The 18,810-nt window shown below is 58.1% G+C and overlaps 2 protein-coding genes across 3 annotated transcripts; one reads left to right on the top strand and one right to left on the bottom strand.

Moving 5' to 3' along the window:
- Positions 1 to 7,051: 7,051 nt before the first annotated feature.
- GFAP (glial fibrillary acidic protein) lies at positions 7,052 to 16,300 on the top strand. 2 transcript variants are annotated; one of them, XM_034640149.1, is made up of 10 exons: positions 7,052 to 7,537; positions 8,489 to 8,549; positions 8,743 to 8,838; positions 9,587 to 9,748; positions 11,135 to 11,260; positions 11,425 to 11,645; positions 12,205 to 12,248; positions 12,611 to 12,730; positions 13,991 to 14,076; positions 14,738 to 16,300. In XM_034640149.1, the coding sequence occupies exons 1-10, from the start codon at positions 7,077 to 7,079 to the stop codon at positions 14,777 to 14,779; spliced, it is 1,419 nt and encodes a 472-aa protein (XP_034496040.1). In that variant the 5' UTR covers positions 7,052 to 7,076; the 3' UTR covers positions 14,780 to 16,300. The 2 variants fall into 2 exon arrangements, with proteins under 2 accessions (XP_034496040.1, XP_002919795.1); XM_002919749.3 differs by lacking the exon at positions 12,611 to 12,730.
- A 99-nt stretch (positions 16,301 to 16,399) lies between these two features.
- On the bottom strand, positions 16,400 to 18,790 carry FAM187A (family with sequence similarity 187 member A). The gene has a single exon (XM_002919768.4). The coding sequence runs from the start codon at positions 18,255 to 18,257 to the stop codon at positions 17,016 to 17,018; it is 1,242 nt and encodes a 413-aa protein (XP_002919814.1). The 5' UTR covers positions 18,258 to 18,790; the 3' UTR covers positions 16,400 to 17,015.
- Between the last annotated feature and the right edge of the window lie 20 nt (positions 18,791 to 18,810).

Below are 18,810 nucleotides of genomic sequence, written 5' to 3'. Positions count from 1 at the left end.
TCATAAACCACCTCCATCCTTGGTGTGTGTCTTTCTGTGTACCTACGTGGGATAGCAACACCTCCCCCCTCTTCCAGACCTCAAGAAACTTCTGAGTATAGAAAACGTCCCCCACTGCCTCCTCCTGCAGCCTTAGGTTGGGGCCTCAGGGTGAGCCCTGCTCTTTACTCTGTGGCCCCATCCTCCACTAAGGGCTTCTGCTCCCAAGCAGGTGAAAAAGTCATCACCCCTACAGGTCTGCTCCATCCTCCTGCGGCCTTGGGTGTCGGTTGCGAAGAATCCGGCTGTCAGAGACGGTGTTTAGGGGCCCCGGGTCTCAGGTAAGGCCCTAGGCTAAGCCCTGACCTCTGGAACCCCGTGCTGTCCTCCTCCCTGCAGCTCCAGAAGCCCCACTCCCACACGGTTTGGTTCGAGGCTTTCCTCTGCACCCGTTTGGATTGTGAGGGTTCAACCCATACCCAGGGTTTACCTCTGTCTCTCTAGGAGGATGCAGATGGCTGAATGAATAGTGTAAACAGGATGATAGGAGCCTGTGTTTAACTTGCTTCGGAAAACAAACATGTTAAAGGTATTTAGCACATTGCAAGCAGTGTGTAAATAACGCTGCTAATTTCAAATGAGTCCCCGCTGTGCTGGGGGAACAGCCTCCCCCTCCACCTGGTGAGCCCTGCCCCGTTCAGTTTTGCCTCCTTTTTGGAGGAGGAGAGAGAACATACAAGAGGAGCCCTGGGTCCCTCCTGGCTGCAGGCAGCGCTCAAAACTTCGCAAACTTATGAGGTAATGAGGAGAGAGACTTGAGGAGGTTCACAGACCACGCCCAGGGTTAGACAGCAAGTGGTGGCGCCAGGATTCAGACCAGGGTCTGTTTCTTCACGTGACACCGAGCTGCTTCCCTTTAGAAGCAAGCAGGCATCATTTCTTTCCGTGTGCCTGGCGTTCCCGCCTCTCCAATTAGGCTTAATGAGGTTTTTTTTTTTCCCCCGGTGCGCCGTGATTCCCACAGAAGCCTCCACAGCCTCCCATCTGTAGCCCCCAGCGGCCTGGCGTGGTGCCTTGACCTTAGGAGGCCTGGCCAAGTGCTGGTGGGATTCAAATTGAATAACTTGCCCATTTCCTGGGGCCCTCACATATATTATCTCATTTGATGGTCACCATCACCCCTGCAAGCACTGAGACAGCCCGCGCAGGACAAGGCGGCTGGTAATGAGGGCCAGAAGGGCAAGCCTGGCACAACAGGCTCCGTTGCACGAGGCAGAATTCGCCTAGGCAGGGGGCAGCTTGCCAGTGGAAGGGGTCACTCTTGACAAGGACGTTCTGCAGCCGGCCATTGGCTCAGCAAACATTTGGGGCTCCATGGTGCAAAATGTGCTCTCGGGTGACCCATTAAATGTACAAAGACTCTGCCAATGGAGTTAAGGACGTGTGGCTCCTGCCCTCAATCACAGGAGGTCGGGCTGAGAGTGCTCGCTGTGTAGTATCCTGCTGGCCGGGAGGCAGCCTGGCTGGTCCCAGCTTCACGGGGAGCTGGCGGGGGCTGAGGGGGCCAGCGAGCTGACAGCCAGCTCCCAGCTGACCTCTGTGGGTGGCGACGGGGCTCTGAGACTGGATTGTTCTTACATAAAGAGAGTCATCCTTGAGCCACAGCAATCGATGGCTCCCCCGCCCACTGCAGGCCCAGCCTGATCTAAAGCCCCTCTTCCTGCTTCACCTGGCCTCTCCTACCCCGGGGGCCTGTGCAGAGCCCCCCACTCCGTGTCTCAGAGTTCAGGAGTACTCTCTTCCCGGGCCCTTTGTGCTCATTTCCTGGCCTGCTCGCGTCTGGACCCCACCCTGGGGTGCAAAGTCCTGCCCAGTTCAGAGACCAGACTCAGTGCCAGGAGCTGCAGACACAGAGAACAAGACACTGTCCCTTCATGCAGAGAGTCAGGACAGCGGCTGTCCCTGTCACCTGAGCGGAAGCCCAAACCTCTTTCGGTGTTGGGAACTGTCAAGGGGAAGGGGACTGGGCTCTCCCCTCTGGGTCCTCCCACCCCCAGCCATCAGCTCTGCCCTCACCCCCCCCACCCCCGCAGGGGACTCTGTCACAACATGGGGGGCCCTTGGCAGCTGCTAACTCAGTCCCTCTCACACCCCTGCTCGTCTGTCTCCAGGTTTTCCCAGGAATGTCCCTCTGGCTCTTAGCTAAGTTTGGGGCATCCTGGTTCCCAGACAGAATCTAGTTCGTGGTTGTCTTCCCTCCTCCATGTTCTTTCGCGAAGAGGGATCTCTGAGGGCTTGGGATGGAGGCTGTGAGGGGAGAAAGGGACCAGAGTCACCCCCAGGGGCCTGGAGACCATGGCCATGTTTTCCAGCCCTCCCGAAGCATTGCCCTCGGCTCGCCTGCATCCCTTCCACCCCTGTTCCCTGGCTCATCCTGTCCATGTCGAGGGCCACTGGATTGGAAATAACAGGCTGCCCGCCAGCCCCCTCCTCCCACCAGGGACACATCTGGCCCCCGCCTCTCACCCTCCCAGAGGGACGCAGTCAGGCAAGGAGACGGAGGGGAGCAGAGAGCAGAACAGATCAGGGAAAGCAATTAAAAAGCAGGGCTCAGGGTTAGAAGCTGGAAAGTGGGGGGCAGGCTGGAGCGCCCAGGAAGGTGGGGAGAGGGGGGTTGAAGAGAAAGGGCCTGAGCTTATTAACCCCAACACAGCAGCCTGGCCCCTGGCCGTGTAAAGGTGAGTGAGTTGATGCTTCCAACAAAGTGCTGACAGGCCAGAAAGGAGGAGGGGGAAGGAGTCTGGGAGTTCATCCGGGAACCCTTCTACAGCCACAGGAGCTGGGCACTTCTCACCAGCAGAGCCGGCTCCGCACAGGCTGACAGATGATAGGAGAGGGAAGCGACCCTGGCCTGAGGCAGCCCTCCTGAGAGGGGGGAGAGCCGCTGCCCTCAAGGAGCTCCCATCCGACAGTGAACCATGGGCGCTCGCATCAAAGAGCTCCCACAGAAGAGAGGGTGTCCCGAGGGACCCTATCCTTAGGGAGACTCCAAGTCCCTATTCATGGGGGCCCTTCTCCTGGGGAAGCCTCAGGCTGAGGTGCAGGAGAGACCCCTCCCACGGGACACACCAAGAGCTTCTCAAACCAAGGGGGTTGTGGGCCTCAAGTCTACAGCTGGGGAAGGGCAAGGATGGAGGGATGGAGCCCCAGGGGAGGTCAGGGAGTGAGAGAGCAGCCTAGGAGACAGCCTCTCTTCTGAGTCTCCTCCAGGACAGGTAGAGATGACTCACGCGTGGTCCCTGGCAGACCCACAGCCACGAACGACTGACTGGGGGTCTGGTGACAAATGGTGCTGCCTCTCACCCTCTCTCCCCTGGCTGCTGCACCCTGCGGCCCGACCACACTCCCAGGTAACTGTCCTGGGGAGGTACCTATACGCTGTCCCCTGCCCACCCCCAGCGGAGTCAACAAGACACGGCAGGGTCCCCGGGCAGGCCCAGCTCCTGCCCCTCCTGGCCCACCCCATCGCTACCTTGGAAGTGAAGCACTGGGTAGTTGTTATTAAATGGAAGCTGTGATTTGTAGAGCAACTGCTGTGTCCGGCTTTCCCTGAGTTTATCGTCACCACTACCTTGGAAGTAAGGGTTGCGAGTCCCCATTTTACAGGTGTGGAAATGGAGACTCAGAGAAGTTCCTGAAGTAGTCCAAGATCATGTAGCTATTGAATGGCCGTGGCCTCCCTCTCCTCGAGAGGGCACTGTCATAGCCGTTAGAAGCAACTCTAGAGAATCTGTGGGGTGATCCCTCCGGGTGAAAGAAATCTGGGTTTTAGAAAGCCTGCCTGCAGCTGTGAGACCCGCTTTCTCCCCTCGGCGGGACCCTGCGGCCGCTCGGACCTGGGCAGCTGAGCACTGCCATCTAGTGGCCACCGGGGCCTGGTTCCCTTCCTCAGGGAGGGGGCCCCTGTGGGATGGACGGACTCAGTAGAAGCCAAGGAGTCCACTGGAGAGACCCAACTTCTCTTCATCCCACCCATGCTTGCGGACCACCATGCTGTGCCAGGCCCTGGGAACGGGGCAGGGGCACAAGGGGAGCCAGTGGGCAGCAATCTAGTGGCTTGAATTAGAGGCGGGCAAATTGAGAAAATGCTGGGCACCCTTGTGTGTGGGTTGAGGCCAGGTGTGGTACTGATCTGTCCCAGGAAGCAGGAGGGCATCCTGGAGGATTCTGATGCAGGGGAGGGGCGTAGGGGGTGGGAGACCGTCTTGTCTCCACCTCAGTTTGAAGTGGGGCGTGGCTTGCCTGAAGGCCCTGTGGGGAGACATCCAGGCATCCTCTCTCCAAGGCCTGCAGCTTCCTGCTGTCTATGCAGAAGTCCGTCTAGGGATTGGCTTGAGGCTTTGGACATTGAGGCCCTTAGATTAGGGAAGCAGGAGAGGAGGGGCCACATAGATGGGGTCTGAGCCAGGCCAGGAGGATGGGAGTAGTCTGGAGGCTGGGAGCTGCATCTGCCTGGGGCAACTGTGCAGCATAGTGTGATCTAGAACAGAGAGAGGGAGGGAGAGAGGGAGGGAGGTGGGGGAGGGGGGACAACTGTGCGTCTAACAATAGGGCGTGGGTAAATTAATGCACACAGTGGAAAACCATGCAGCTGTTAAAATGATGATGTATATAAATATTTATCGATATGGAAAGATGTTCACAACATATTGCTGAGTGAAAAAAACAAATTACAAAATAATTTGTACAGCATGAGCCTACTTGTAAAAAAAAATGAATTTATATATGTGGGGGAAAATCTAGTAGTGTTTATCTCCAGGTGGCAAAATCATGGCTAATTAAATTTTTTCGTTTTGCTTATCTATATTTTCCTGATTTTTCTACAACGAATGTGTCATACAAAATAATGAAAGTTTGGCAAACAACCACGACCGTGTCCGTCTACCTCTCTGGTTCTTATGTGGACATCATAGGGTAGTTAAGGCCTAAGCATGGGGGATGGGTCTAGGGTCGGATGGAGGTTGAGGATGGAGCCAAGAAGGCTGGGTGACACATGTCCAGGGAGGTGGCTGAAGGGGCTGAATGGGGGGCCTCTCTCTGCTGCTGCTGAAATAAGCCTGGGTCATATACACCCAGGGACTAGTCACTGACAAGCCTCACTGACAAGCCCTTCCTCTTCTGGTTCCACCCCCCCCACCCCGTCCCCACCCAAGACTGCTTTATACTCATTTCACCTAGATTTCACTGGAACAAAGAGAGAAGGCCGCACACTGTGACTTGCCCAGCAAGCTAGAGGGACAGCCACTCCTAGTCACAGGAATAGTTGGGACGAGGGTTTGTCCCGTCTTGTTCTTTTAATGCCCCCTGACGTTTCCCAGCTCCTCCACTCACAGCAGGATCAAAAGTCATGGGGCATCCCCTCCCCCAAGGGTCCCCTCCCCATGTTACTGCTCAGGTCCAGGGTCCTGGACTGAAGACTTGGGAACCCTCACCTTTCTCTCTGTGCTGGGACTCACCGGGGAAAACCTCAGCACACAGCCCATAGCATTCCCAAATGGAGTGCGTCTCCCCAGCGTGGGGTAAGAGCTCAGGGGTGTGAGCTGGCTCTGGGAGCTGGGGAGGGGGCAAGCAGCCAGGCCTTTTCTGCAGAGCTGGAGACCTGGCAGTGCTGGGCTGGCCGCCCCCCCAGGGCCTTCCCCTTGTACCCACTGAATGACTCACCTTGGCACAGACACAATGGTCGGGGGTGGGCACAGAGCCTGCTCCCCACTGCACCCCGGCCCCCTCAGAGGCTTCCGAGAAGCTCTTTGAGCTGGGGGCTTGGGCTGTACTCTGCCTAACAGCCTGGCATCTTGGGATAAAAACAACACAGCCCCCCGGGGGCTGCCCTCTCCATGTGGCGCCCTGACCAGTGGTGGAAAACAAGGCTCTATTCAGCAAGTGTCCAGGAGAAGGGATCAGAGGCCCAGGCATGGACAGCAGGGGTGGGGGTGGGGAGAGGAGGGCTTCCCAGAAGTCCAAGGACACAGATGGGTGAGGGGCCTGGGTGAGACTCTGCCCCCCACCCCCCATGGGATCAGAACAGAAGGGTGGATAGAGCTGAAGTGTCAGGCTATAGGACGCTGGCCCTGGGCTCCTAGTACAGACCCAGTGGCTCCTGGGCTCCCAAACTGACCCATCCCCAGAGGCCTTCCAGTCCTCTCAGCCCGATGTGTGGGAACTCAAAGGAGATAAATCTCCAGTGTGAAAGTGAGGTGACGGGTGGCCGGGGAAACAGGGTGATGCAGAAACAAAGACGGGAGCCAGGACGGCCAGCTCATCTGTAACTGCTTTGTGCAGCTGTCAAGGCCCGGCTCCAGACTGGGGGGTGCAGAGAGCCCCAGGCAAGGAGTAAGTGAGCCCCGTGGGACTGAGGCAGGGGCTTAAGTGTGGTCCAGGGGGAAGGCCAGGGAGTGCAGCGCCTGTCCCTCTTGCCCCCTCAAAGCTTCCAGGTTCCTTCCTGGCCTCAACTGACCCTCTAGACAAAGGGCTGGTGTCCAGTTGCAGCCTCCGGGGAAGGGGGAGAAAGCAGGAATGCAGGAGCCCATGTTCGGAGGGAAGAGTCCAGCAGTCTGCTAGGAAGGGGGGCTCAGCTGGAAACTGTGACAGAGGCCGCTTCTTGAGAGTACGGAACACGTTTGTTCTTTGCAAGTTCCCAGCACTTGCCAAGCACTCGAAGGAGGGGTGCTGTGATGGGATCTAAGACGTAGAAAGCAGGTCAGAGGTCATCTGATCCAGAGCGTTCTTGGCCCACCTTCCCAGGGGAAGGGCCTCCTTGCCCAGCGGTCAGGGCCGCACACCGAGCATCTGGCCCCAGGCACGGCCCACTAGTATCTCGTCTGTGGCCAGGCCGGGGCTGGTGTGCCCGGGAGGCCCTGCCTCTGGGCACAGTGACCTCGGTGGGGTGAGAAGAGCTCTCCCCATGGCCGAGCTGGGGCCCAGCCCCTCCCCATCAGGCTATGCCAGGGGGCGTCGCCAGGGGCAGCTTGGGCAGCGTCAGGCCGGCCCACGCTGCCATAAAGCCCTCACTCCCCAGGAGCCAGCAGAGCCCGGCCAGCATGGAGAGGAGACGGGTCACTTCAGCTGCTCGCCGCTCCTACGTCTCCTCCTCGGACGTGGTGGGGGGAAGCCTGGTCTCCGGCCGCCGCCTGGGGCCAGGCCCCCGCCTCTCCCTGGCCAGGATGCCGCTTCCACTGCCGGCCCGGGTGGACTTCTCCCTGGCCGGGGCACTCAACACCGGCTTCAAGGAGACCCGGGCCAGTGAGCGGGCTGAGATGATGGAGCTCAACGACCGCTTTGCCAGCTACATCGAGAAGGTGCGCTTCCTGGAACAGCAGAACAAGGCGCTGGCCGCGGAGCTGAACCAGCTGCGGGCCAAGGAGCCCACCAAGCTGGCCGATGTCTACCAGGCTGAGCTGCGTGAACTAAGGCTGCGGCTCGACCAGCTCACTGCTGGCAGCGCCCGGCTCGAGGTCGAGAGAGACAATCTGGCACAGGACCTGGGCACCCTGAGGCAGAAGTGAGGAGGGGCCCTGGGGAGAGGGACTTCCTGAACAGGGAACATGCTTCCCACCCCACACCCCCACCCCTGCCCCAGCGGGAGGGCCTGCAGACCTGCAGGATCTGGTGGGGGGGAGTTGACTCCATGATCCTTGGCTCCTCTGTGTCCCCATCTCTGGGAGGGAAGGGCTGTCCTTGCTCCCTAAGATGATGGCAGGGACTGGGAGAAGGCTCCAAGTCCCAGGGATTTGAATCCCGAAGACAACTTGCCAAGGAGCCAGCGTACTCTCAGCACCTCCCCGTTGGGGAAAGCTGTGTGGGAACAGTCAGGGAACCCGCAGGCAGGGACCCCGAAGGCAGGGTCTTCATATTTCATTCACTGTGGGGCCTGGTGGCCTTGTGGGTCCATACAGAGGAGAAGTGGGAACGGAAGGTTGGTGTGCACTGGGAGAATGGGGCTCTGGGGGAAAGGAGGTGAGGGAAAGAACAGGCAGGCCTGGCTTCAGAACACAGGTGATGCTGCCCATCACCAGCTTATGACCCTGGTCAAGCCGCTTCAGCTTGCAGAGCTGTGAAGCAGAGATTCTAATAAAACCTCTTTGCAAAGGTCAGAGGAAACCCAGGGTGTGGTGTTTTGCTGAGCTGGCAGGGCGTGTGTGTGTGTGTGTGTGCCCGCGCGTGTGTGTGCCCCCCGTGTGGGAGGAAGAGTGCACTCGTGCACGCAGCAGGGCGTGTACGCACACGTGCAGCCTGTGTGAGCAGGAGCTGGTGTGCGGGCCTTGATAAGGCCCTTGTCTGCTCACCCTCCTGGCCAAGGCTCTGTCTGAGACCCTCTGCCCTTCACTCCTCCTGCCATTCCACTGGTCCTGGGGGGGGGGTCGTCTCTCTGGCAGCCACCCCCAGGGAGATTGGGGCAGGGGTCCAAGATCCTCAGAAGAGCCTGGACCCAGGAATGTGTTCCCTACCCCAGGCTCCAGGATGAAACCAACCTGAGGCTGGAGGCTGAGAACAACCTGGCCACCTATCGACAGGTCAGGGGGGTGGAGGGGAGCGGGAGGGGAGGGGGGGAAGGGTTGACAGCAGTTCACTCAAACAGCCCCCAAGCCCAGGCCTCCAGAGAGCAATGTGCTGCTCTCTCCAGCCACAGAAGGAGGGATCAGACAAGGCTAGGGAGCAGGGAGGAGTCTGGAGTCAGAGCAACCTTTTTGACCCTCCCTGCTCCAGGAGGCAGATGAAGCCACCTTAGCCCGTCTGGATCTGGAGAGGAAGATTGAGTCTCTCGAGGAGGAAATCCGATTTTTGAGGAAGATCCATGAGGAGGTAAGGCCAACATAGAGATTGGAATGGACAGAGGGAGACAGAGAGCCTGAGATTGAGAATACTCAGAGACAGAGAGAAAATAAGAGAGAGAGACTGAGGGAGACAGACCTAGAGAAGACAGAGCATCCTCAGCCCCTGGTGAAATTCACACAGACACACACCACTTACTGAGAATTAGAACAGACCTTGTTGCCCCATTTTTTATTTCACTACAGCCTTGTGAGTTAGGGGCCCTTCCAGTATGATCTTCCAGTATGATCCCTGTGAAACAGAGGAGGACACCGAAGCCTGGACGGGTTAAAGAACTTGCTAAGGTCACCTAGCTAGTCTCTCTGACATCACCCCCACTGTCACCTGTCTCCATTTAAATGAGGGACATTCGTTTTAAAAAGACACCACTGAGCTCTCTGACTTCAGATTATGGATTCAGAGTCCATGATGCCATGGAACCTGGGAACCCACAGACACACCCACACCACAGGGACTCAGTCACTCTCCCACAAGCGCACAGGCACGCTTCCAGTGCTCCTGCCTGGCCGAACCTGGGAGGCAGACACTATGAGGCCCCCAAACTACCCTCTGCCTCCCCTAGCCTGGGCCATGCCACTTCCTCTAACTAGGACTGCCCCAGTTCCCTTCCCCAATATCAGCGTCCAAGGGCCAGGTAGACAAGGGCATAATACTGTGGGGAAACCCCAGCGGCAGCCTGCGCCCCCAGCCCTGGCATCCCTTCTCTCATCCTGGCCAGGAGGTGCAGGAGCTCCAGGAGCAGCTGGCCCGGCAGCAGGTCCATGTGGAGCTGGATGTGGCCAAGCCAGACCTCACGGCAGCCTTGAGAGAGATCCGCACGCAATACGAGGCCATGGCGTCCAGCAACATGCATGAGGCCGAGGAGTGGTACCGGTCCAAGGTAGCCCTGACTGTGGGCCAGCCTGCCACCTCCAGGCAGCCCTGCTGGCTCCATACAAGAGAATTGGGGAACAAGGGTGGAGGAAGCTGGGAGAGGATGAAATGAGGTGGCTTGCCCAGGGTCACACAAGGCACCATTACTTCCTATAAGTATTTCTTTTTATATATATATTTTTTATTTATTTATTTGAGAGAGAGAGAGCCTGCATGCACATGAACAGGGGGCGGAGCCGAGGGGGAGGGAGCCGGAGGGGGAAAGAATCTCAAGCAGACTCCATGCTGAGCATGAAGCCCCCTGCAGGGCTGGATCTCGCCACCCTGAGCTCATGATCTGAGCCGAAACCAAGAGTCAAATGCTTAACCAACTAAGCCACCCAGGCGCCCCTCCAATAAGGACTTCTTATTCCTACTATTATCATTGTTATTGTTACTATTACTGTTATTATCAGCCAACATTGTTGCGTGCCAGGCCCTGCGCTTTACATGCATTGTCTATCTTACCTACTACGAAGAAAGTACTGTTCTTTGACAGATGAGAGATTTGAAGTCCAGAGAGGTTAACGAGTTTGCCCAAAGTCGCACAGTTCCTACATGGTAGAGCCAGATGTCTAACCACAGCTGTCGCACTGGGGAGCCTGCTGTCTGTGTCCTGGGTTACTGAGCATCCGCTGCATGCCAGCACTGCCCAGCATCCAGAGACCTGTCTCACCAGGGAGACGCAGTGTGCCCCCAAGTACGGTGTCTGGAGAGAACACTGCTGGGCGGGCTTTCTGTATATGCAGTGCAGGGAATAGGGAGGATATCATAAAAGGGAGGGCCTTGGGGTGAGGCAGGAGTGGCAGCAAAAGAACATGAAGAGAAGAGGGAAAGGGCATTTGGAGTGCAAGAAAGCGCGGGGCAGGGGCCCAGCGATGCCAGGGGCCAGGCTGAGGAGCGTGAGTGGCAGAAGCCAGCGATGGCTCTGAGCAGGTCAAGGGCGGATGGAGCCCAGAGCTTCACCGCAAGCTAGGGGGTGAGAACCCCGGGTACCACTCACCAGGCCCCGCTGGCCACGGTGGGGGAGGCCGGGGCTCAGGCTCCTGGACAGAGCTCCCCAAGTGCAGAAGATTCTGGATTCTGTGGCCAACACCACTGGCTCCTTCATTCCCTGGCCAGGCACTGTGCTGGGTGCTGCCGACGTGGCAGGGGCCTTCTGTGCCCTCTGCCCATGGGTCACAGTCGCTGGGAAGAATCCCACCAGGGCCAGAGTCCTGGGGAGCCCTGGACACCAAGCCTGGGGTCCTGCCCATCTCCCTGCATTCCCGGAGCCCCACCGGCCCGCACAGCTCCCGCACCGTGGGGCCCAGCCGCTCCTCAGCGTAGGGCCCCCCCCCCCCCCCCACGCTAGTTTGCGGACCTGAACGATGCCGCTGCCCGCAACGCCGAGCTGCTCCGCCAGGCCAAGCATGAGGCCAACGACTACCGGCGCCAGCTGCAGACCTTGACCTGCGACCTGGAGTCCTTGCGCGGCACGGTGAGCGCGGGCGCACGCGGGTGCGCGCAAGCCGGAGCCCAGGGGCGGGGACCGGGACTGCGAGGCTCTGAAAAGTTACTTCGGGTCAAAGGTGAGGCCGGGGGAGGGCCCGGGGGCGGGCAGTGTGACCCCGCCCCGAGGCACCTGCCGGCTCCACCCTACAGAACGAGTCCCTGGAGAGGCAGATGCGGGAGCAGGAGGAGCGCCACGCGCGGGAGGCGGCGAGTTACCAGGAGGCGCTGGCCCGGCTGGAGGAGGAGGGGCAGAGCCTCAAAGACGAGATGGCCCGCCATCTGCAGGAGTACCAGGACTTGTTGAACGTCAAGCTGGCCCTGGACATCGAGATCGCCACCTACAGGAAGCTGCTGGAGGGCGAGGAGAACCGGTGAGATGCCACTGTGGCCCCGGGGAAGTCCTCCCAGCTGCCCCTCCCTGGAGTCTCCTTGCTCCCTTCTGGTACTGTCTTATTCAGCCAGTGTCCTGCCGCCTTCTATCCCAGTGCTCAGCACAGTGCTCGCCTAACACAGAGTAGGTATTCAATAAATGTTTGGTGAATAAATGAATGGATTCAATTCAAGCAATGTCGATCAGGTCGTAGGGTGAGGACTTGGGTCACCTCCCAAACTAAGAGGCTCACTCCCCACCCTCCTAGTGAAGATTGAACTTCTTTTCCCCTGACCCGTCTCTTTTGTCTTGGAACTTTCTTCACCACTTCCTCCTCCCCTCTGCCACCCTCCAGGCCTCCACGCTTTCAAATAGAGATGTTCCCCTGGCGGACAACACCCAAGTCCCTTGCAGACTCTTGGAGCCCCAGGGAGCACGTTGGCTGCTGGAGAAAGCCAGGAGATGGGCCTTGAGGCTGTCATGATAACCCTGAACCAGGGCCTGGCCCCGGGGATGTCCCTGGGCAGCCTGGTCACTCTTCTGCCTTTACTGTCTTTCAGTATCACCATTCCCGTGCAGACCTTCTCCAACCTGCAGATCCGAGGTCAGTAGAGCAGGGCCTTGTGGGCAGGGTGTTGGATTCCTGCCCTCTTCCCCAGGTGGGCTGCTGCTCTGGCCTGGGGCCGAGGACCAGGGCAAAGGGGTCCAGTCCAGGGCTCTCCTTGGGGGCCTTCATAACTCAACGCAGAGCTTCTGACCAGAACACGGCAGCCCAGGGCATTCCAGGTGGGGCTTGCAGCTGCTCCTGTCCTGCTCTGCCCTGTGACCCATTCCCTAACCCTGCACCCCTTGCTATAGCAGAACTGGGGAAGGTCTCCACCTCTGCCCTGTCCGCAGATCCCTGAGCAAGCTCTGCCCATCTGAGTGTTTTATGTTTTTGTTTTTTTTAACTGCTTGTCACTACAGGGGGCAAAAGCACCAAAGAAGGGGAAAGTCACAAGGTCACAAGACATCTCAAAAGCCTCACAGTACAAGTTATACCAATACAGGCTCACCAGATTGTAAATGGAGCCCCGCCGGCTCTCGGTTAGCAGCCTGCCTCTCAGACTCTCAGACTCGCTGCTTTTCTCAGCTTGACAGGGAGCAAGCCTCACCAAGCCCATTTTCCCTGCCTCCCTGGGCTCCCTCCTCCAGGTTTCCCTAAAGGGAAACCTGTGTCATTTTCCCAGCGACCTCAGTGCCCAGCCCAGGACCTGGCACAGGGTAAATGTAGGTTAAACTAGCAGAGCTGGCAGGTGTTCAAAGTGCTATGTCCCTGGTGTTCAGATGAGATGCTCTGGGGCCTCTGGGCGAACGCCAGCCTCTGCCTCACCTCTTCCCCATCACTGGGAGGGCCCCTCGGGTCTTGCCGTGCCTGGTGGCCAGGTTCTCTGCTCAATTCATTTGTCCCCGAGGCTCCACGGCTCAGCTCAGTGCTGATTCAGCCCAGAGGATTACTTCCCCCTGGACTGCTGCTCGTGTAGTGAATAAAGTTTTATGCTCTCTGCTCTTAATTTTAAATATTAGTGAGTGTGACATGTTACATTTTTCTCTCTGAGGGGGGGAAAGGCTAAAGTACTTCTTACTTGGATGTGGCCCTCAAATGATTCTTATCTAAGGAAAAAAAGACTTCTTCTGCTCTAGAAATTTAGGAACACAAGATATGCATGTCCCGGGGCTTAGTTCAGCATCAGAAGTTTAACCAGGCAGACCAGGTGGAGGTAATACTGCCAAGTGCCAAACGGTCAAGGGTCAATAAGGCCCGGAGAAGGGGCAGAGAGAAGCAGGAGAGGGGCAGGAGAACAGGAAAGAGACCCACGTATGCTGGGCACTAAAATGTGGTAGGCACTTAACATATATCATTTCAGTGAACTGACTCCTTGCTCCCACCTAGAGAAGTAGACACCATCATCCCCAATTTGCAGATTAGGAAACTGAGGCTGGGAGAAGTAAATTAACTCGCCCACAGCCTTGTGGCTGAGCTGAGACTCAAGCCTGCCTGATTTCAAAGCCCATGTGCTCCTTCCTCCACACAGCACTGGGTTGTCAGAAAGCCAGGTGCCAAGTGAGAGCTTGAAGAGGGACTGAAATGCAGCCAGGCCAGGAAAGTGAGCAAAACACTGGATGGACCAGCAACCATGGGGACCTGGGGCTCTCCAACCCCTTTGAAAGAGCCTAGGCCCTCTCTGCCTGGTTGGATAGACTTTCAATCCGCATGACTGTGGGTTTCATGGGGAAGCTGGGGGTGGGGGAGGATGTCTAGTGGCCCAGGAGCCAACAGCAGGCCTCCTGTCCCTATGTCTGCAGAAACCAGCCTGGACACCAAGTCCGTGTCAGAAGGCCACCTCAAGAGGAACATCGTGGTAAAGACCGTGGAGATGCGGGATGGAGAGGTGAGGAGAGCAGACCTGAGATTCTGGACCCAGCAGCTCTGGCTGCCTCCAGGAATTTTTAAGACCAGGCTTTGGAAGAAAGCCTAAACTGGCACATAAAAGGTTCTCAATCACTCAGAAGAGGTTCCCAGGGAGGCTCTAGAAGAGGGCAAGGAACCTGGATGTAATTCAATTCCCTGTCCCCTCTGCTGGTGGGTTCTAGGGAGCCTGGGTACCGAGGCCACTGGATGGAGTCCTGATTTAGACTTTCTCCCTGTCTCACCCTCAGAGGCAGGCACCCCCAGCACCAGGCCTAGGGAAAGAGAGAAAATTAAAGTTAGTAGCTTTCATGCCCAACTTTCAATTTCTGGCTTGATAAAAGGAACCTGCCAGAGGCATAGGAAAGGAGCATTTGGCATAAGCCCTCCCCGTCACACCAGTGACAGTACTAGCGAATCTTACCACTTCAGCTCGCCTTGTGTCCAGCGAGGTGCTAAATGCTTACAAGTGTTACCTCATTTCCTGGCAGTTGCTGGGGGAGGGGGGCTTCTGGTTACTCTCATAGGAAAGAAAGACCCAGGAAACCTGGGACTTCTCCGAGGTCTCATGGCCTAGCAGTGGTGGGCCTGATGTCTGTGTGAGCCCCTAACTAGGGTGCTGTGCCCTTCTCTGTCCCCTGCAGGTCATTAAGGAGTCCAAGCAAGAGCACAAGGACGTGATGTGAGGCAGGACCCACCTGGTGGCCCCTGTCCCACAGTGTGAGGGGCCTGAGCGGTGGGATTGTTGCCCCTCCTCTGAGAGCTGACTTCCCCAGACCCAAGTTCCCACTCATCCCGCCTGCTCTCCTCGTCCCGCCAGCCTCTACACCAGCTTGCTGCCCTAGGCTCTGTGGGTACTAGACCTGGCAGATAGCACCCACCCTACACCCAGTAACTCCCAACTAACAAGGCACTCACCCCAAAGGGGCTGCCTGGAGGGGCATGGCCAGCAGCTTGGGTTAGAACTGGGAGGAAGGAGAGAAGTTGGGGAGGGCCTGGGACCCAATAAATCGCCCTCGATATCCCTAATCCCTGTTGTCATGGCAACTGTTGCCAGAGCCGTGGTCCCTGGGGGTAACTGGGAAGTGGGCCTTAGAGTTTCCTCAGGCTGCTGGAGGAAAACCGAGACTCTGAGACAGGAAAGGGAACTCCCCACAGGCAAGATAGCCCTGGCCAGAGGTTTCTTCGTCTAGACCGACCCTGAACAGTCTTGAGAGTGGGTGGGGACATCTGCCACTTGGAGTAGTCCCCAGACAGAATGCCTGGCCTGCCCGGATCCCAGAGGGGCCTCCTGAGCAACAATTCAAGTGTCTCAGTCCCACTGAGCTGACATGTGGGCGCGCTGTGGGCTTGCCACAGGCATGTGGGAGCCTGATTCTCAGCACTTGGGGGATCTATAGTGTAAGTGGAGAGGGAAGGGGTGCTGGGAAGGAGTAGAGGGGGGCTGCCTGGCCCCTAGGTTGGATACAGAGAGGTCAAGCCCAGGAGTCCTCCCTCCGTACGGCTGGAGGGGAGGCAGGTGGAGCTGGTGGAGGCAGCGGCTGGGATGATGCTAGACGGCAGAGCTGGAGGTTGGGGGCAACCGGGTACACCTGGCCACTGGTTCGTGGGAATCAAGGAAGTGACTCACCCTCTCGAAGTTGCTGAAACAGGAGAGAGGGGCTGCTGTCCCCAGGGGCAGGGCACGCTTTGTCCCAATTCTAAAGGCCCCTTCCTTGCTGCACAGTCCCTCCACCCAGGCCTCTGTGCCACTGTAGTTGCTGCCTGGCGACCCCAGCAAACACGGCTAGGTGAAGCCACCACCATACATCTGACACATCCCACCCTACGGTGACCTGCTGCTTTTCCCTAACCAAGGGCCCTTGTGGTTCCCCTCTTACTCATATACAAAATGTACCCTCATATTGTAGGTAGTACTCTATCATTCGGGAAATAGAGGCACGAGCAGAGTGAAGGCTCTGGTTTGTGCTCTGCTTTCCATGGGAAGACTGTGGGGGGCAGGCACGGGACTAGCCGTGCCCAGAAGTAGGGCTGAAAGGGCCCGCTCCAGGGTCCCTCTCGCCCCTCTAAGGCCAGAGAAGTGAGAGTCCCTCCCTCTCTCCAAGACCTGGTGCCCTTTCCCCCACTCCCTCCTGCCACCCACTGCTGCTAACCTCCAGGGCACCACCACAGCCTTTACTAAGGTAAATAAAGATGATTGCGCGGCCTTCCCTGGAGTGGACCCTGATCTGTTCAGGAGCGGCTGGGGCTGGGGGAGAGGGCAGGAAGTAGCCTTGGACAAGATTCAACTTGCTTCTTATCGCTGATCATCTTGGGACCCCGACCCCCCCAGCAGCAGCCACAAGACAAATACCAACTCCAGCCCTGCTCCACGAGGCAGCCCTGGTGCCCCTCCGGCCCCCTCTTGTCACCCAGTCTCCAGCCCTGGGGAAAGCCCTGACTTTGACCTCCATTTTCCTCACCCGTTTTCCCTGTTCTAGTCCTTACCTTTATTCCCAAACCCGCCATTCCAGAGAAGAGGACATATACCAGGCTCCCCCACTCCCCCTTCCTCTCCCTGCTGCCCCCAATTCAACCAGCGCCCACTCGGCAATCCTCCAAGGCAAGAAAATAAAGCACCTCAAACACTGTTCCAACATCAAAAAGGCCATTTGATAAATATTAGGTTCACTTCTTCCTTCTCTGAGCGCGAGGTTGGAAGGTGCACACTCTGGCTACTTCCATACTGGCCTCGGTCCCCCTTCTCCCGCCGGCCTCAGGCTTCTCCACCTGCCAGGGGCGGGTTGTAACTCACAGATTGACACACATACATACACACACACACAACCTTGCCACACAGCCCCCCGCAAAGGCATCGGTAGCATTTAACAAACACATCTGAGCACAACTGGTCTTTGGAGCCGGGGAAGGGGTGGGGGTGGCCTAGGAGGAGAAGTTGGGATGACAGTGAAATAAGTAACAGCAGCACCGACAGAGGTGAATGGTGACAAAGACCGCCGTGATGAACAGGTAGCCTATCAGGGTGAGCTCCACAGCGGAGCGGGTCTCGGGGTCCGAGAACGAGGGCTGGTAGCGGCCTCGGGTCGTGACGCCCAGCCGCAGGCCAGCGACCCGCACCCCCTGCCGCCAGCAGTAGTAGATGCCCCGGTCGCTCAGCTGCGTGAAGCGGATGTGGAGGTGGTTGCCGTGGTCGATGAACACCCTCATGGACCTGTTGACGCCCTCCAGGTACTGCGTGCGGTAGAAGTACTGGTGGTCCTTGTCCCAGGCCACGGCGTGCTCCGGCCGGGCTCCAGGGCAGGAGATGATGAGCCCGTGGCCCAGCCTCTGCCAGTGGAACTGGATGGGCACCTGAGGCACCCAGGGTGGGCTGCCCAGCTTGGACACGTAGCTGAGGATGGCCACGAAGCCCTCCCGAGCCGCCTTCTGCTCACAGGGCACCACACAGCTCTGAACCAGTAGCTCAGGGCTGTGTTCCCTGGCCCAGGCCCGAAGCTTCCCGGGCACGGCCTGCGAGCCGCAGGACACCACATCGGGCACTGTCTTGCGGTAGCGCGGGGAGAGACCTGGGCTCCGCAGGTAGCACAGGCCGATGCGCCACTGCTCCCCGCGTACCCCGCAGCGGTCGCAAGGGGTCCATTCCCAGAAGGTGGTGAAGATGTGGAGGCTGCCATGGTGCTCGTCCGCAAAGGGCTCCTGGCCCTGGTCCTTGAAGGTGGCCACCATTCCCTCGCTGCTCTGGACGTCCACGTCGTAGGCATAAAAGTAGTCCCCCTTGCGGGTGCCACAAAAATACAGGCCCGAGTCCTCGGGCTGGGCCCGGAAAACCAGCAGGCTGAACATGCGGATGCTGAAACGAACAAGCATGTCGCTGCCCACGCGCACCTGGGACTCCTCTGTCAGCACCCGCCCGTCGAAGTCCGTCAGCACTTTGGTGTGGCTGCCGCCCAGGTCCTTCTGATAGTACCAGACCACGGCAGACACCTCCTCGGGCTTGCAGTGGCAGGGAAGCTCGAAGCTCATGTCTGCCAGGTAGGCTGCATTGTCAAACATCAGAAAAGCCGGGCAGGGGGTCCTCTGAAAAATGTTCTCCTTCTCCACAATTTCAAAGGCCTGGAGACAGCCCCACACCCACAGGAGCACCGTGGCGTGGGCCGGGTTCATGCCCGCGAGAGGCAACGGTCGGAGAGGAGCAGGGCCAAACCAAGGCACTCAAGGCCTACAGGGCTTCTAGAAATCACTGCCAGGGGCAGCTATCTGTAGGAGAAAGGATTAAGCAGCCAGGGAAAGAAGCAAGACCCTGCAGAGGAAGCCGCCAAAGGCAAGGCGATTTCTTCCCAGCTGATGTACAAGATGCCCTTCTCATGTTCCAGATGTGATCTGGAGCGAAAACCATTCTAGAACCTGGCCCTCTCTCCCCTTTCTAGAACACTGGCACTCACCCAAGAATGGGTCAGGGGAAAACGGAATGAGAAGCAAGGGTATAGGTGCTAGAACAGGAAAATCTCTGCCTTCCTGCTTCAGGCCCTGCCTGCCTGCTTGGTGGAAAGGTCTTCCCTTTGGTCAATCCGGGAGCTGAAGAAGACCCACCTGCCTGCACATCTGGCCATCTGAAGCCTGGGAGGCTGGCCAGACCTAAGCTGACGGCTTGGGGCTTTTCCAGGCCCAACCTGCACAGGAAGCGCAGGAATTCAGCCCCTGAGCAAAATACTATACC

The sequence above is a fragment of the Ailuropoda melanoleuca genome, chromosome 13 (assembly GCF_002007445.2).
Source record: "Ailuropoda melanoleuca isolate Jingjing chromosome 13, ASM200744v2, whole genome shotgun sequence".
Lineage (NCBI taxonomy): Eukaryota > Metazoa > Chordata > Mammalia > Carnivora > Ursidae > Ailuropoda > Ailuropoda melanoleuca.
This window is presented reverse-complemented; position numbering and strand designations above follow the sequence as displayed.

What these genes read in the sequence shown, in the direction of transcription:
- GFAP (XM_034640149.1), top strand. Translation starts at nt 7,077, where the DNA reads ATGGAGAGGAGACGGGTCACTTCAGCTGCTCGCCGCTCCTACGTCTCC. An exon ending in TGGAGTCCTTGCGCGGCACG is followed by an intron (nt 11,261 to 11,424) that starts GTGAGCGCGGGC and finishes TCCACCCTACAG; the next exon opens with AACGAGTCCCTGGAGAGGCA. An exon ending in CTCCAACCTGCAGATCCGAG is followed by an intron (nt 12,249 to 12,610) that starts GTCAGTAGAGCA and finishes TTGTCACTACAG; the next exon opens with GGGGCAAAAGCACCAAAGAA.
- FAM187A (XM_002919768.4), bottom strand. Translation starts at nt 18,257, where the DNA reads ATGAACCCGGCCCACGCCACGGTGCTCCTGTGGGTGTGGGGCTGTCTC.